General features: G+C 43.6%; 1 protein-coding gene across 4 annotated transcripts in view; it reads left to right on the top strand.

Moving 5' to 3' along the window:
• The first annotated feature begins 566 nt into the window (after positions 1-566).
• The window catches only part of SRPK2 (SRSF protein kinase 2), a 135,243-nt gene continuing 117,955 nt past the window's right edge, over positions 567-17,854 (top strand). For 2 of the 4 annotated variants that reach the window (XM_072327226.1, XM_072327246.1), the window contains exons 1-2: positions 568-707; positions 791-875. In XM_072327226.1, coding sequence (XP_072183327.1) covers positions 692-707; positions 791-875 — 101 coding nt within the window. In that variant the 5' untranslated portion in view covers positions 568-691. Of the gene's footprint in view, positions 708-790; positions 876-17,854 lie in introns of all 4 variants that reach the window. The other 2 variants (XM_072327236.1, XM_072327229.1) reach the window with 2 other exon arrangements.

Here is a 17,854-nt window from a genome sequence, read left to right as displayed (position 1 = left end):
CCAGCTCCGGGCGGCTGCCGGGGACGGCCGGACACCTGCACGGCCAGCGGGCACCTGCACGGCCAGCGGGCACGGCGCCTCAATGCGCCGCCACAGCGGGCGCCGCGGGAGGCGGGCGGAGCGCCCAGCAGCCGCTCGCCGAACTGAGGGTGCCGCCGCACCCCGGAAGGGGTGGTTAGTGCCCCAGGCCTGCTGCCGTACGCAGAGGTTCCCACCCTCCCCGCGTGCCTCGGGGTCGGTACGGAACGGGACTGGGAGGGCGCGCGGGGGGCACCACCCCTTCGAACAGCGCACTGAAGTACACACAAGTTAAGCCAAACCCAACAGCTCCCGACGCGGGGTCGGTCGGGAGAGCAGCACAGCGGGGCAATACGCCGGGACGCCCCCAGCACACAACGCACAACGCACGACACAGCACCGCCCGCCTCCCCTCAGGTGCGCGCCCGCCACCTGCCGCCGCCCCGCCCCCGCCTTTCCGGCCGCAGCTCCGCCAGCAGCGCCGCGCCTGCGCACTGCGCGGCGGCTCGGAGCGGGGCTGCCGCTGCTGCCGGCCGGTGCCCGGCGCGCGGACGCGGCGCGGCGCGGCGAGCGAGCGGGAGGGGACGGGGCGGGGCGGGGCAGGGCCGGACACGGCTGGGCTGGGCGAGACGGGAGCGGCGCCGGCGCGGGCCCGGCGGGAGCGTGCGGCTCGATGAACTCACGTAAAGGTACCGCGACGGGGAGCGGGCGGTGGGAGCGCGGGGCTGCGCGGCCACCCTAACACCGGCTTCGGTTGTTCTCCTCCCGGCAGTCCTGGCCCTGCAGGCCCGCAGGCGGCGGCCGAAGCAGCCCGCGGCGGCCGGCAGGAGGGACAAGCACCCGCCGCCCCACAAAAAGTGAGTACGGAACGGGACGGAGCCTCCCTGCCCCCGGCCGCTCCCCGCGCCCCTCCCGCTCCGCTTCCCGCCCCGTAACGTCCCGCCCGCACGGCTCGGACCGCTCCCGGAGCCGGGCTCGACACCCGCACGGCGCCGCCCCCTCCCGCCGCGCTCGGCGCTCCGCGCTCCGTCTCTCTGCTGGCCGCGCTGTCCGGCTGCGGGCGGCCCGCCGAGCCGGTGCGACGGGACCATTATTGCCTGCCCTGGAAAAGCGGTGTCGGCATCCGCAGACCTTTCAGAAACTGGCGCTCTGTGTTTCCTCTCCTGCCTCCGCGTAACCCTTTACATTCCTGTCATCCTCTGCCTGTTCTCTGATACGGCGTTTATCGTGTGTTCAGGAACGCTCCCACATCGCTGTAGTGCTCCACTGCCCAGGAGCTGCTGCTCTGTTCCCTGGATTGTATCTGCTCCCCGTAGGATCTCACCCTTCTTTCTCTAGCTTTAACCGTACTTTGTGCAGCGAGGCCCTGCTGGTGACCCAACGTGTGCAGCCTCGTCTCTTGACTTTGCTTTTGTTTCACCTGTTTTACTTCCCAGTGCTCGTACACCTCTCAGACCCGGGGAGCTGGGTGTGATGGGTGGACACGTGTGTGATGGGGTAAAGACGTGGCCATGGGGTGCAGTCGGTAATTCAGAGGGGAGTGCCTTGTTATTTCTGTGGGAAGGAATGATGAATTACTTCTGATCCTGCTGTTCGTTTTTGAGAAATACTGAGCAGGCTTTTTGTCTCCCTTTGGGACGGGTAAAACCCCGGTAGGATGGAATCCCATTACAGCGATCGTTGGTCTTTATCAGTTATCTTTCACATACATCCTGTTCTGCTGGTGCTTTTTTTGTCCAGTGGTGTGCAAAGGCCACGTTTTGCTTTCAGTTGTGTGAAGCTGGAATTGCTCCATTGGAAGTAAACCTTGTGCACAGGAGGCACGGTGTGATGGGATTGGTTCCGTTGGTTCCCAACACTGTTCGGGGTGTTGCTTTGTAACATTATGTACACTTGTTTTGCCACTTTGAAAACACAGATATCTCCTATCTTATAGGAACTGTAGGCTCGGGATTGCATTTGCTGCTTTTGGATGAGTCTTAACCACAAGATGATTAATTTTTGTTTTAGTTTGATGATTGCATTTCGCGCTCTCTTATTATTATGATTATTATTTTAAACCAGGGCTGCCTTGGGATGTCTTGCGGAATTAGTTTGTCCCAGGTTTGCTTTCGCAGCCACGTTGGTAAGCACAGAACTGGCGCTCTTTTAGTTAGAAGAAACTGGCTGCTGCTTTGTCAGGGAGCACGGCCGGCTGCTGGCCGGCTGCCATCCTGAGTCGGCAGTTCCAGATGCAGTGGCCCGGTCTGTTCAGTTGCCTTGGGAAACAGTGGTTTTGCTGTGGCAGACAGCGGAGCTGTTGCTTCTTTTTTGCTATGTTTTTCTTTTTTTTTCCCTTCAGACTGCTCTTGTATTATCGAGACCCGCTCGGTTCTATGTTCCTTGGGAAGTGTCTTGCGAGAATTCAAGTCTCCTACGCACTGAAACAGTTTAGGACCCCAAAGTAAAGTGAGAAGAAAAACGTTGACAGAAGTGTCAGGTTTGTTCAGTTCTTAGCCTTGCTTTAAATTCAACTGCTGCTACACGTGCTGGTGTGCTGGAGCTGCAGTTGTCTGATACACATCAAATGCACCGGAGCTGCAAATGAAAATGTTTTGGGGTGGAAATTCCGTAACATCAGCTCCTAGTAGTGAATTACGTAATCATGAATTACTCGGTTTCAAACCAAAAGCAGGGTTTTTTGTGTGTTGTTTTTTTCTTTTTTTAACTGTCATTCTTAGGCATGGCTTTCTCTGTTGGGTTGTAGCTTTATAGAGCAACTTCCATTGTTGTTGGTAACAATGTGCTTCAAAGGAGCTGCAGGATTCCTCCTCTAGAATTGGCAAGGGGAGCTACATCACATTGTAACTTACTTGCAGGCTTTTGTTTGGGTGGTTTTAGGATGATGGCACAAGAAGAAGAAAAAATTGCAGTGCTCTTTGATGCTGAATGGGCTATTGTCTGTTATGACCGTGATTGCCTTGGAGGGCTGTGAAATCAGTCCCGGGACTGCTCAGCATTGACCCCTAAGTCAGTGGTGACAGCTGGTGGAGGTGAACCCAGATTGCTTTTGTAATAGAGTGGAAAAAATGAGAGTAGAAGGTAAATGAGTTGTATTTTGAAGAGAAATTTGTCTTGAATCAAGGCTATATCTAAAACTATGCATAGTAATAGAAATTATAGATTAGAGACCTGGGGAATCACCAACCACCTGAAACTGAACAAGAGCGAGCACTGAGTTCTGCAGTGGAATGGAACACCCAGTGTATTGACTGGGGGGGGATGAGAGGCAGGAGAGCAGCCCTATGGAAAGGAATCTGTGGGTTCTGGCTGGTGGCAAGTTGAGTATGATCCAGAAGTGTGCCCTGGCAGCCCAAAGGGCCGATGATATCCTGGGGTGCAGCAGGCCCAGCACTGCCAGCAGGTGAGGGGAGGGCTTGTCCTGCTCTGCTCTGTGCTGTGCGGCCTTACCTCCTGCACTGGGTACAGTGTGGGTGCCACAACATCAGAGGGACATAAAGCTATTAGCATCCAAAGGAGAGATATGAAGATGGGGAAGGTTCTGGAGGGCGAGTGTGAGGAGCTGCTGAAGGTTGCTCAGCGCAGAGCAGAGGAGTTGAGCGGAGGCCTGATGGCAGCTGCAGCTCCTCACAGGGAGCGGAGGGCAGCGCTGAGCTCTGTGTGACAGCGACAGGGCCCGAGGGAACAGCATGGAGCTGACAGGAGAGGGGTGGGAAGAGGGGCTGGGGAAAGGGTCTGCACCAGAGCAGGGCACGGAACAGGCTGCCAGAGTTCGAGGAGCATTTAGTGGTCAATGCTCTCAGACGTAGGGTTTGAATTTTGGGTGACACTGTGTGGAGCCAGGAGCTGGACTCTGTCTTAGGGGGTCCCTTCCAAGTTGGGATTTTCTATGGTTCTATGGCCTCACTTCTCATTCTGTCACCCGAACTACTGGAAAAGAATATCTTATTATTTAAAAATAACGGCTAGCTCTTGACTTTGATAATAATAGATGGACTTGCATGCATTCTGCACAAATTGCTAATGTATTTTTTGAATCCTCCAGCACAGTATTACAGTGACTTTAATTAGTTTATTTCTTTGCTTGCAGAGTTTCTGAAAACTGTCTGTTTTAATCTGCTTTTTTATAAGAGTAGGAGTATGTCTCAATATATGTATGTTATGTGAAATGTGTTTTATTTGTTTATTTATTTTTGACTACCATTGGTCTGAAGTTGTAGTATGCGATATCCGAAATTTACATCCTATCCCAGGGTGGATGAATTTAAGAAGTCTTCTCAATGTTGGTTTTAGTTGTTTATTCAAAATGTCACACTAGTAGGATTGCTGCCCTTGTCTCCTGTCTTGATAATCTTTTGCCTTCTTGCTAAGAATACTTTAATTGGAATTTAACCTTCCTGTTCCTATCAAATTTTCATAAGACTTCATTAAGCTAACTGTACCACAGGGCTGCAGCTGTCTGTCGATCATGGTTGCTTGTCCACTTAGCATATGCAGGCCTTGGGTATTTAACATTGTACTTTCTTAAAGAGAGCAGCATTCAGAAAGATCTGACTGAAAGAAATGAAGTTGATTTTAGTTATCTAGATATAATGCTAACTATTTATTTATTTATTTATTTTAAAGAATGATTTCATAGATTGGTTATAGAAACTTTAGGTGTGACATGTTTGAACTTGAGTAGCTGAGTCAATCTAATGTTCCCCTTTGTAATGTGATAATAAAACAGATACCAGACTTTTTGTGAAATCCGAAGGAATCTAAAGTAGGTGTTGATGTAAAGTAGCACGTGTTTATTACTAAACTAGGTATATTCACTCATTTTTGAACTCCTGATGTAACGTACAAAGAAAACATCACGCATCTCTAGTAAATCTGATTTCTGGAATGGGAATGGCTCCAGAGTTCCTCATATGTTGAAAAGATCCATTTGCAGAGTTGTGCACTAAAAGTAGGTATTGTCATATAAGCCTCAGCACATCCGTTATCTTACAAATGTCAAGATTCACGCCTTTTTGAATAAGCAGTGACTGTAGAACATGAGACTTTAATCTCATTTGTAATAATTACATTTGATGAAACAACATTTCTATTGAATAAAAAGTGTAGTTCAGCACAAAGCTATTAGACAAGAATGCCTTAGTTGGGAAGGGAAAATGACTGCATTTTCTGTTTTGGATTGTATTGAGATGAGTGGTTAGGGTGTAATTTCATAACAAAGGACAGGGCTACTCCTTCTGCAGCTCGTTTTTATTTTGTTTAACTTTTACTTACTGTAAATATAGAGTAGGATGGTAATAAATTTTATTGTGAGTCCTGGATGTGGATTTTGAAATAGAACGTCTTCCTTTTATTATTAAGGTGAATACAGCCTGGAAGTTATTGGTTTCTATTTTTAAACTGAAGTTTGAAGATATATGGCAATTTTTAGTGAACAAATGAGAATGTCACATTATATCATAAGTTTAATTTGGTTTGACAAAAATAATACGGTAGTGCACTGTTTAGTTTTGGATAACCTACATTCTTTCCTTTGTGTTAGCGTGTGAGAATTCACTCCTTATGCTTGGCTTCTTGATGGTGTCCTAAATATCCTGTTCAGCCATTTTAACAATTTACTGTGTGGGGAGGGGAAAAGTGGTCGGAGGATACACAAACTATTCTTTCTGGTAACCACAGATTGACATAGGACATAAGTAAAACTTGGAAAGAAACGTGTTCTCACAGCTGTGCTAAATATGCAGCTCTTTTGTTGCTGTCGTACAGTATGATGTTTCTCAGTTCAAGTTAGTATTCAGTCTCAGGGATTTTCTGCAATAGGAACTGTTGTAGAAGTATGTGTGTCTAGCAAAGCTTGATATTCCATTAAAGTAGAAATGAAAACACTGAATGAAATCATTGCATCAGATCAAATGATCTCGGTTTCCTCACTTAGAGAAGTGCTGGTCCTGCTGAGGAGCAGGCAAGGCTTCCGCGTTATTAATTTATTCTTTAGGATTTTGTATTTAAAGGTGATTTTTGTTCTAAGTTTCATTTATGTTTTTCAAGGGTTGCTGTCTTCAGTATTGTGTTTTCAGAGAGCAAGCTAGAAGCAGTCTTAACTAATGAACCATGGGGCAGCAGTGCAACTAGGCTGCTAGTAACCATACCTGTACTTGGGGTGTATTCACTGCATGCTGGTCTATTTGCCTTTGTAAAGTCTGCAGTAAAAGAGTAAATCTATATAAGAGTAAATCTGTTTAAAACTGTTTTTCTTTGGTCTCTGACTGTGATTGCCTAAGAGGAGGGCAATGTGCTGTAGAACTTACTTAGCTTCCTTTTCCTGCTTCCCCTTGAAAGTTAATATACTACTAGAAAATACTACGAGATCTTAAAATCTTCTGCTGCATGGAGTTTGTATGTGTGCACAAACGTGTACGAAATAATGTATATAAAACTTTAAAACTCTTCTAGTCCTTTGAAGGGAGCCTGGGTCAAGGTATGGATGAGGAAAACTAGATAGTTGGTGTCAGGAAGTAAGAAAAGTTTTAATGCTTCCTCACATGTTTTTTATGCTTAGACAAAATCATCACTGTGACAACTAAGTTGTTTTTGTTAAGAGTATCATCCGTCAGATAGTTTCTGTGCACATAGGTGTTTGTTTGCTAGATGGATTCTGTTAGCTGACCCAAGGCTCCCTGTACGCCTCTGAGGAGTCCTGTGTGAGAATGACTGTATGTTCTCAAAGTTGGGGGCATTCTTGTATCTACCCCCTCAGCTGTAACGTGTGTAAGGGCTGTGAGCATCCCTTCTGCTGATAGAGGTGTCATCCCCCACAGAAAGGATCTGAAATATGAGTTTATGCTTTTCTTAAGCAGTGCACGTAGCTGTAGGTTCCTCAAAAATCCTCAGTGCATAATGTACTTTTAACATCAGCATGAGACAGTATTTTACATCCTGAAGTGTTGAATTGTATCGAGAGAAATGTTGCTAAAGGGGGCTGATCAATGAAAACTGGTTTTGGCTCTGTATGGTTCTCAGGGCAGTAGCTTTCTGTCCTGGATTGTGTGATTTAAAACCAGATGATGATTTGGTTTTAGAATTTAAGAACTGTATCAACAGAGGGGTGTGTATCTTTTTGTTTCTGGTCTTGGAATGGTTCAATGAAGACTGTCTGTACTTCTTTGTTTTTTTGACTCTCGCCTTTGCTATCTTATTTCTCCCTTTTAATTCAGCTGTCATGTTGTAGTATGTTGTAAGCAGGATGGTTGGGTAGTATTCTTCCTCCTGTGCCCCCTTCTGTAGATCAGTAACACATCCTTTAGGATGAGCTCTGTTGTAATAAACTGTTGTGTTTGGATGGTTTCTTGATTGTATATATATAGAACTGGCTGGAAAGATAAGCATAATGTAATAAAGCACACATGATGGGCAGCAATCTATATCTGTTATCTGTTAAAGTGGAGGTTAACCGTAGAAGAAGGTTTTGCATTTATCAGAAGGCACTGCAAGGAACTTTTGGGCTGAAAAGATGGTCAAGTAAATTTCAGAGTGAACTTCTGTCAACGTAGTAACTTTTTTGAGTCAATCGTGTACCATTTTTAAGTTAGCCCGGGTAGTTGGCAATCCTGTGATAAAAATGGTGTGCAAGTTTAAATACTGTGTTTTAGTTCTGTTCTACAAATCAGGTGGCATATTTTTAACTTCTGTCTGAAGTCCTGTGTAATGAAGTCATATTCTGGGGAGTCTCTGGGTGTTAATGCTACAGGAATGTTATCATGGGTTAGTTGGTTAAAGACAAACCGCAGGACTGACTCCTGTGAGATAATGTTTCTTGACAGCGTCGGTGCCTTACTATTTTTCCTCAACTCTAGAGCTAGTCAATTCCAAGTCAATAATTCAAATGTAGGAGGCTCAAAGAATCAAGGACTTCAATTGCCTTCAGCTATTGTCAATGCTTTGTTTGCTGTTTTTGAAAATGGAAGTGAGAAGCCCATAGTTAAATGTCAATTATATTTTCCTATCCCTGAGGAAAAAGGTTTAATAATTCTATTGCTTTTTGCTGAGATAGAGATATGGTACCTAGACAGTTCTGACCTCTATCTTAAATTCTGATATTAAATTCAGTTGTTACTAATTTTAAGACTGTTCTAAAATGATACTGTTCTTGTATTCATGGTTGTAAATAAAATTCTCTCTGGGGACGTGTTTGTTTTCTTTCTTCATTGATCTTTTTCTTCGATTTTCTCTCCCCCTTTTCCCCAGTTATTTCTCTACGTGATTGTTGTCCCTCCTCTTGCTACCCTCCTGCTGTTGTCACCTATGGGTGACATTATTTGCTCTGGAATATCTGCCTTGGTTTGTATGGAGTAATAAGAGATGAGCTTCTTAGGTAGCTGCGCTGGGTTTGCAGATGTGTTTAGCTGTGGTGTCCCTGTGACCAACTGCCTGTGAGGTTGTGGTCAGAAGAGGAAACACATAACTGAGCTGTGTCTGCAGGGCAGCGCATGCAGTCAGCACAACAGGATGCCTCCTTCCTCCTCTAGCTGTGAAAGGAAGAAGCAGCTATTTGCTCGACAGAGCTGCTTTTGGTTCAGGACTGGACAGTGATATGACAAGTGGGAATGGTTTTAAACTGAGGCAGGGGAGGTTTAGGTTAGATATTAGGAATAAGTTTTTCACACAGAGGGTGGTGATGCACTGGAACATGTTGCCCAAGGAGGCTGTGGATGCCCCATCCCTGCAGGCATTCAAGGCCAGGCTGGATGTGGCTCTGGGCAGCCTGGTCTGCTGGTTGATGACCCTGCACGTAGCAGGGGGTTGAAACCAGATGATGATTGTGGTCCTTTCAGTGTGGGCCATTCTGTGATTCTACGACTTCCCTGCCTAAACTGTCTGTGAAAGATTCGGGTGTAAAATTCTGAATTCCTTTTGAGCAGCTTCAGAGGCTTAGGCTGTGGCCTGGGTTTGTCCTGCTGAGTTGCAGGTGATGAACCAGGCCGGGTTTGTGCTGTTGAACAGCAGGGAGCTCTGAAACTACGTTAAGACAACAAGTTTTATTTCTTTCTTATTTCACTCTCAGGAGTGGCCTGTGGTTGCTTACTGCCTCTGGGTATTTTGAGATCACGTATCCTGCAGAAAGAAAACTGAATCCCTGAAGAAAATGAGGCATTACGATCCACGTAGAATGTAATTGAAAAAGTGCCAGTTAAGTGCAGCTGAGGTGGTAGGTTAGGGAGGTACAAAACAACTATATTTAAACAAGACAAATAAAAGGAACTATTATACAGTAACACAAATGAACTTGTATTTCTGTTTGAAAAAGGGCCTAGTGAGACACAGCCTTGGAGATGTGCTGAACAGGAAGTGATGGTGCAGGGAGCAAGCTTTGCAGCAGTGGCAGAGTACTGAAGTAGAAGTAAAAGTGAGCTTTATCTTAAAGCACAGAGTGAAACATGTTAAGCATGAGCTGCCTCAAAAGGTTGTTCTTTATGGAATGAAATTCCCTGGTTACTTGGAAGAAATGGTGTTAGGGATCTTTCTGACCAACTGTGCAAGGGAAAGTTTAATAGAGCAAAATGTCTGGTTTCAGATACAACTAATTAAAAATGTTTTTTAAACAATTTATGTGACTGTTTAAATAGTTATTGATATTTATACTTATGTCAGATGGTTCTCACCATCTCAAGAATGATACGGTAGAACATGAAATTGCTGAAAGGAGGAGATAGCAAAGGTGATCGAGGGGATTGGACAGCTTCATTTGTGACTGGAGCTTTTCATACACAAAGATGGTTAAGGGTTGTCTTGTGGTTGTGCCTGAAAAGTTATATGTGGTATAGAGTGTGAATAACAAATAGCTTGTCATTTTTTTTATTGTAAAGCAGTGATATCCAGAGAGTGACTTTCATGGCAAAGATTTAATCTTTTTTAAATACAGTATGAGCAGCTGAATGACTCTTTGCCGTATGTGGTAGAGGCCAAGCTGTAATGAGTTTAGGAAGGATAGAACTGTAGAACCATCAGTAGTTCTTAGGTATGTTGTAGTAGAGGCGCAGTCTGACTTTCCCAGCAGGTGTTTGTTGAAGCAGTCATGGGAGTTTTTTTGAACTTAGAGCCACTCTGCACTTATCTCTGAATGTTTCTGGCACATGGTAGTATGGTACTGGCCTGGACAGGCATTTGATCTGAATTCATGTGGCACCTCTTTGATTTGTAAAACCTCCTCAGAGGCTCACCTGCAACATCTGACAGCACCTGCGACCAGTATCCATAAGTTCAGATGCAAAAAGGCCGGAGTTATCTGTTGTGCTGTTCCTGTAAGTGGGGAGAAGCCGTGATGCTGAAGTTAACTACTCACTCATATTCTGCATTGAATGAGTAGAATATATATTTGAAAAGAGCATTTGTGAATCCCAGTAATTCAGGGTTAAGAAGAAGGGGCTGCAGGCATGCTTTAGCAGAGGAGTACAGCATGCTGAAGGGAGTGCTGGAGATGCTCCTTTTCCCATAGGCTTCGATGCCATCTGCAGGTCTAAGCGTGATGCCAAGGTGAGGCTGGGGCTTCAAATTGTCAGTGTGTTTGCCCCTGTTGCTGTGAACAGCTAGCTCTATTTTAAAGCTCTGGTTCTCATGGTTACACAGTGGCTTAGTAATTCACTTGCCTGAGAAACAGGAGTTAAGATGCCTGAGGAATTTCAATCTTGTTACTTCAACCTTCCTTGTGCAAGTGTCAGTCACAGGATTACAGGCTGTGCTGGGCTTTGGGCTCTGGGAAGGACAATAGCTTTACAGCTCTCCTCAATAATCAAGAGCAAAAGACCAATGGAAGTAGAGGACAAGTGATTAAAAGGGAGGCTTTGCTCTTGAGGTTTTATAATACACAGGCATCACTTTGCTGTCTGGTTGTGGCCACGTGACTCTGAGTTGCAAAATGAAGGCAATGATTTGGTCTGACTGAGTGTATTCAGATGGTTGAAGTCTTTTTTTCCTTTCTAGCACAGCAGTTGTACTTCAGCATTTTATGAAACAGGGAGTCCTGAGGGAGTAAAAAACTTAAACTTCTTTCAGGTTCCTGTTTGTGGTGCCACAAGGCACAGTATGACAGATCCAAGAATCTCTCCCAAGATGGGAATGGTTTAAAGATCTTAGCAGTGTCAGGGAAACTTGAAAGGGAGCAGCAGTTTTGTGATACAGCTGTGAGATCTAGGTCAAAGGAATAAGAATGATCTTTGCAGATAAGAGTATCCAAAATCATTTTACCTCTTTTGTCTTGTTTTCTAAGGCAGTCCTGTTGCTTGGGGCTACGTGTCTTGTATATTAGCAGCACAGTGTTCCAGCACAGGTTGGTTTCTGCATCTCACAGTGTCAATCCTGGACTTGAATAGCATTCAACTAGAATTTGATAAAGAGCTTTGCTTCTTTTTTTCTAATGTAAATTAGAGATTCTCACATACTTGGTGTTTCACAGAAATGCTTGCTCTGTATCAGCTTGTAAATCATGCACAGTGTCAACAGCCTTGAGAGGGTAACACGACAGTTTTGGTAGGTGCTTCCAGCATTATGTGTTTTATGGAGTCGCTCTTTGATCAGGGACTGGTGGTCTTGGGAACAGGGAGTTAAGTCATGGTCAAGGCTCTAAGCAAAGCTGGATGTGAAAACACTGCCTGAATATCAAGTTGACTTAAGATGTGAGGCTGAGGCTGCCAGTTTTTTAATTCACTGGGTACTTGTTCGATAACAACGTTGATATTTTATATGGAATGATTACTTCTAAGTATTGCATTCTCACTGCTATTCCAAGTTGTGTTGCTGCTTAGGTAAAAGCTAATATATTCAGTAGACCTCATTTCCCTCAGTTGTCTAAAAACAAGTATTGTTGAGGATTGATGAGTTTATCTTAGAATGTTAAAGCAAAAGTAGCAAAATTCCTGCATATTCTACATGAAACACAATGCAGAAAATCAAATGATTTTTCCTGTTATTAGTATTGAGAAATAGAATAACTGTGTTCTTTAATATTTGTTTTTGAGACCAGAAGTGCCTGTTGTGTCTAATGAGAATGTTTATCTTAGGGGTGAAGATCTCAAGATAAACTAGAAGTACCCCAGACTCCCTTCCCCTGCCCTTCTCTGGGACTGCTGTGTCTTAAACCTTGGTCTCCACTTTGCAAGCCTGGTGAAAAACCTACTTTTAGTAGCTGCAGTTGAAAAGAGCATCACAATAAATTACAGGTCAATATGTGTAGTGAGGGGAAAATACTGAGCTTTAATCTTAGACTTTTCTATCTTTTTGTCATAGCTTTTTCCACTTGTTAGGGCTGATCTACAGAATTCACATTATAGACCGCTGGTGATTAGAAGGGAATGTGTTTTGGATTGGACAAGATCCGTGGACTGCATTTATTTTTAGGGATATTTGATTCAAGCAAATGCACTGTTTTCATTTTGATTTGAAATATCCTTTCATGGAAAGCTCCATCTATCTCAGTATGTTTCATAGCAGAGTACAGGACGGCATCAGGGGCACCAGATGTTGTCGGTCTAGTTCAGAGATGCTTAGCCATTTAGCTGAAGGTGTCAAGTTAGACACTCAGTATGAGTTGACACTGCTGGGTGAATGTGATAGAGCAGTAGGTAATTTTGATCTGTCATTCTTTCTGGTAAATTAGGGGTTTTTTCTCTTCATGCTAGTCCATGCATGGCCAGCAGTCCAGCAGCTGGTCTGTGGGCTCTGCTACTTCTCTTTTGCTGCTGTTCCAGTGTCTCAATCCCCAGATGTAGCTGACTTCCCTTGTAAGGTGGACTTGAACGTTCTGATACAATCTGGTGTTTATGTGTGGAACAGTCTGGGTCTGGCACCAGCTTCTCTGACCTCAGATCAGCTGGGAGCCCAGAGATGTGTGCCTGCGCTACTGCAGGGCAGGAGACCCAAAGGAAATGGGTTCTGGAAACAACTGCACGCAGAATCTGTTGCTTTGGAGTCCTGAAGCAACTGGAGAGTGCAGTGATAAAGCACTTGGAATGACCAAATCTGAAAGCACCTCAGCACTTGCAACTTAAATAGCAGACAATAGGAGAGTGTGTTGAAGCAGTGAATTCAAAGTAGTTTAAGAAAAGGTTAAAAAAAAAAACAACAACAACAACAAAAAAGGTACAAAAAAACAGCCAAACAGTGCCTCACATTTGCAATAGTTCTCATGTGTTCCAATTTACCATAGTGTGATTGTTAGTTCTCTGGCCTGTCTTGTTTTTGGGACAGCTTGCTAAATGCTAGCTTGGTGGTCTGATCATAGGTAACATGTAAATTAAACACCCTCTGACGTTGTAACTGAATTCATTACACCACAGCAAACCAAACACTTGGAGTATGTTCATGTTTTAGTGATTAGACCCTCCTTCTTGCAAGAATTAGCAAATAGTTAAAAAAGCAGAACCAAAACAGATAGTATGTCTTATATTTCACTCATAGTATCAGAGCGTAATGGAGAAAATGTAGGGAACTTGCCTGACTTCTTTGTTTATTCGGGGTGTTTTTAAGACATAGTTCTATCCAAGAGCAATGGAACTGAATGTGTGCCAGCTTCTTCCTTATTGGAGTTCACAGCCTGAGATATTAACTTGAACTGAAGCTGCACAAGGCTTAAATTAGTATGAACTCTGCACAGTGGAGCACTGGGAACTGGCATGTTTGATTTTGCAGTGATTGCTGTGGAGCAGGGAGGTGAACTGATTGCTGGTTCTGAGAGGCTGCTTCCCAAAACTCCTATTCCAGTCTTGTTCTGAAGCAATATTTCAGTTTGGTGCCATGAATTATACATCAGTAATAGGGCACGTGTTTGAATGTAACATCACATAATGGTAAAAAGGTTTGATTCTTTCTCAGTGTTTGTATCCTTAATTTTTCCCCACAATTGGTAGCATGGAATCAACTTTGCCAACATCTTCATTTTGAGAAAAATGACCTTAATAAAAAAAAAATAAAATATATATATATTTCATATTTTGTAGGTAATTGGTGTAGATAATAAATACTGCATATGTATATTTAAATGAAATATTGCCTTTACATAAGCAACTTCAATTGGGGATCTTTATGCATAGTTTAAACTCAGCCTCTCACCCTTTTATGAAGGTAACAGCCCAATGGCAGGCATGAGGTTGGCAATCTGAGCATTTCAGTAACTGTAAAAGTTGATCCTCCCTCTTTTTTTCTTCTATTTTTTTTTTTGGCCCAGTAACATTGCCTTTCTTTGTGGGTTGGCTTCTTGAGGTGTGTTCCTCAAAGCACAGCTGTGTTGTAGGCAAGTATAAGGGAGCAAACTGCTTTGTTACTGTTTCTTCCCTTCAAACTGAATTATTACAGATTGAGTGGAATTAAAACTTAATCAGGAATTAAAATCACCCTCATCCCATTTCCTGAGATTAATTTTTGGATTTGTTATCAGCAGTGATGGAGAACAGCAAAGCTCAGATTTGCTGAGAGTAAATGAATACCAAGAATAAAAGCAGTGTGAATGATTACATGTCCTGGTGACACAGAGTCAGTATACACACGTGTATATATATTAAAAACAAACAAATAACTATTTCCTTTCCTAGCAATACATTGCTTAACCTTTTATTTAGAGGACAATAAATGAACCGTGTTCAGAATGTATTCTGAACTCTTTTCTCTATGGCGACTATGAGAGATGGAATCCAGTAGGAGCTTCCAGATGCCAGTTGTTGTCTTTCTCAGCCTGAAGTTCATCCCTGCTCACCTCTCATACTGGCAGTGCGGACTTCACCCACTGGTTGCTGCAGCATTGTAGAAATGGAACTTGCATCTGTGTTTTCTCAGAGAAAAGAGCCACTTGTGCATCCATCTTTATCCCTTCTCCTGACTCAGAGCCTCTTCTCACTGCGTTGTCAGGTCCCAGTTTCAAATAGGTTGCTCAAGGTTTTGTTGAGAACAGAAGGAATGGTCACTGTTGGCAGAGTGTGGATCATCAGGATGCTGGCAGTTTGTTCTTCTTGACTCTGAAAGCTGCCTTGGTTGTGTTGTGTTCATGTGTTTGGCAGTGCATTCCACAGTTAGTTCTTTCTTCCCTTTCTTCACTGTGTTCACTATTAATCCATATGGCAATCTGAGTTAACCCATGAGGAGTTTTGTATAGTGGTGTGTATTGTTTCTTTTACCCGGCTCCTGGGCTGCAGTCCTTGGACCTGTTGCTGACCACAGGTGAGCTGTCAGTAGCTCTGGGCCTCTCTGTATCATCCTGTGACTGATCCAGTCCTCTGCACATGTTGACATCTTTACTGCTTTACACTGCTTTTTATTCCAGCATATTAAGTTCATTTAGCACGTAATAACCAGTATTTATTGCTGTGTTAGTTACAGATGCACACAATAGTAGTTGCAATAAATAGTTATCCAAAGGTAAGCTACGGTTGTATGTAGCAAGTGGTAGTCATTTGATCAGTAGGCTGTTGCTGTTAAATACTAAAAACAAATCTCCAGGCACACTGAGACAAGTGCAGGCAAAGCTTGGTAAATCCCAGTGCCTGGATTAGAATCTGAACACAAAGCCCGTGGCCAGTTACTAGCAAAGGCAGCACCACGCTTACTGGGCTACACAGGCTTACTTTGTGTGGTCTGTAGAGAGCAGTAACCATTACTCTTCGTTCAGGTAACTTCAGTGCAAAAATGCTGAATTCATAAAACTGCTGCCTTGCTCTGGACCTTCCTGCTGCTCAGGTGATTTCCAAGTTTGTTGGCGACAGCCAGGAAGTGACAAGGCGCACATTTGGTGCTAATCTGGTGATGCATCAACTCAATCACGTTTTGTATTTTTTTCCACAAAAATAGATGACTTCAGCTTAGATCTGCATGTCTGAGGGGATGGATGCAAGTCGCTCTCCTGCTGTGACAGCAGTGGTTTGGGGGAGGCAGCTCTTTCTGTCTATTGGTACAATGTTAAGGGGATTAGCTTTGAGTTAAAATACTTGGTTTTTTATAGAAAGTCTGTATGGCTTTTAACTGTTTCATGAGCATTTTGTTAAACGATCTCAGTGCTGAGGACAGCAGTATTAGATAACAAGAAACTTCTCATTTGCTGCTTGTCTTTGTAAAGGTCTCTTCAGGTTAAATCTTTTCAAAGTAGTGTCTGTAGTGCTGGTGGTCTGCAGAGCGGCTTTGGGCTTCATTTGTATAAATGTTTATTCAACGTTCCATTAGGAAGCTGTCATTTCTTCCTAAAAGAACCCTTGTGCCTGTGCTCACCAAAGAAGCTTTTTTAATGTTTAAGTGGACAAAGCTGTGTAACGTTGCAGACTGAATAGAAACGTTACCTGAAATCATTGATAATGTTTGAAATCTTGGGTAGTGTTTGCAATGTCTGGTCTTTCTTTGTTACAGAAATTCTCACTGTATTCTGAAGCAGACAAAAATTATGCCAGGAAGGAGAGATTTCTACAATATATTCTCTATAATATTTGTATTTCAAGGTTGAAAGGAAAAAAAAAAGGAGAATTATATATATATTTTTTTCCTTATGATGACATCAGTCGTGTTTTTCTATGATTTACAGGAAATGGAGTTACAATACCAATCTATTCCTTACGTTTCTTTGTAAATATATAGCATATAAGATATGCTATAGCAATACCAGTTTGGTTGAGGAGAGATAAAAGAAAATGAATGCAAAGTAAATAATTAAGCACTATTACACATCTCAGAGAGCTGCACGGATTAAAGAGAAGTTGTATGAAAATTTAGATTTTATGTTTCTGTAATCCTATATCACAGATTTCTTGCTGCTGTAGTAACCTTGGTTCTCTTTTGCGTTTGCTGTAGTTTCGCCTCTCTACTTGCCATCACAAATCCCAAGTACTTCCAGTTCTCTTCCTATGCCCACTAACTCATATCTTAGTACTTATATTGTTCTCTGTTCTTCACTGGGCCCGCTCTCAATAAATGCAGCTGTTCTTTTCTCTTAAGCTTTATGTACTGCAATGCTGACCCTCCCTTGTTGAAATCAGTGGCCATCTGTGTGAAGATGCGAGCTTCTCCTGCAGCTATTTCAGTGTTTGTGACCTGCTAGCTGGGCAGGCACTGTTTGTGCGCACTGCCTCTGAGTTCAGCCTGGTTGCCCAGCACATTCCTGCCCCTCAGCAGCTGGGCAAACCAGGTGGGAATTGAAAGAGCTGGGCTTGCCATTAGTGAGGTACTAACAGGGATTTTTTTTCTTCTTGGCTGAGGCCCCCAGCTGCCTCTCACACCTTGCCCTGCAGACCCTCCCCCATCTTCATATCCCTCCTTTGGATGCCATCTAATAGCTTTATGTCCCTCTGATGTTGTGGCACCCACACTGCACCCAGTGCAGGAGGTGAGGCAGCGTAGAGCAGAGCAGGACAAGCCCTCCCCTCGGCGGCTGGCAGTGTTAGGCCTGCTGCAGCCCAGGGTATGGGTGGCAATTGTTGAAGAGAAAATAAATTTATGATTGTTTACAAGAAGGGGTTTTAAAAGCCAACTACTGGTTGAAAGTACTCATTCAAATTTGTTTCTGCACGCTTGTTCCTTTTCCAAGAATATTAAAATAACTGCTACTATACAGTTTGAAAACAGTATTGCAAATCTTGGATTAAAATGTAATTGCTAAATTTCTTGTCTATTTGTCTCTAGCAATAGGGACAAATGAGCAGAAGTGGCAAAGTCTTGTTGATCAGTCATTACTGATGCTGCGTAATGAAGAACTAGATTCTTGGGATTTAATCAGAATGAAGAACAGGGCTGTGTGTAACCATAGGACTGTGTTATGTGTAAACATTGATTTGGATCAGAAGGAAGAAGCATTGGAAAAGCTGCATAAACACTA

Source organism: Excalfactoria chinensis, chromosome 1 (assembly GCF_039878825.1).
Source record: "Excalfactoria chinensis isolate bCotChi1 chromosome 1, bCotChi1.hap2, whole genome shotgun sequence".
In the NCBI taxonomy this organism is placed as follows: Eukaryota; Metazoa; Chordata; class Aves; order Galliformes; family Phasianidae; genus Excalfactoria; species Excalfactoria chinensis.
The sequence above is the reverse complement of the archived record's forward strand: the minus strand, read 5'-3'. Positions and strand labels throughout refer to the sequence as shown.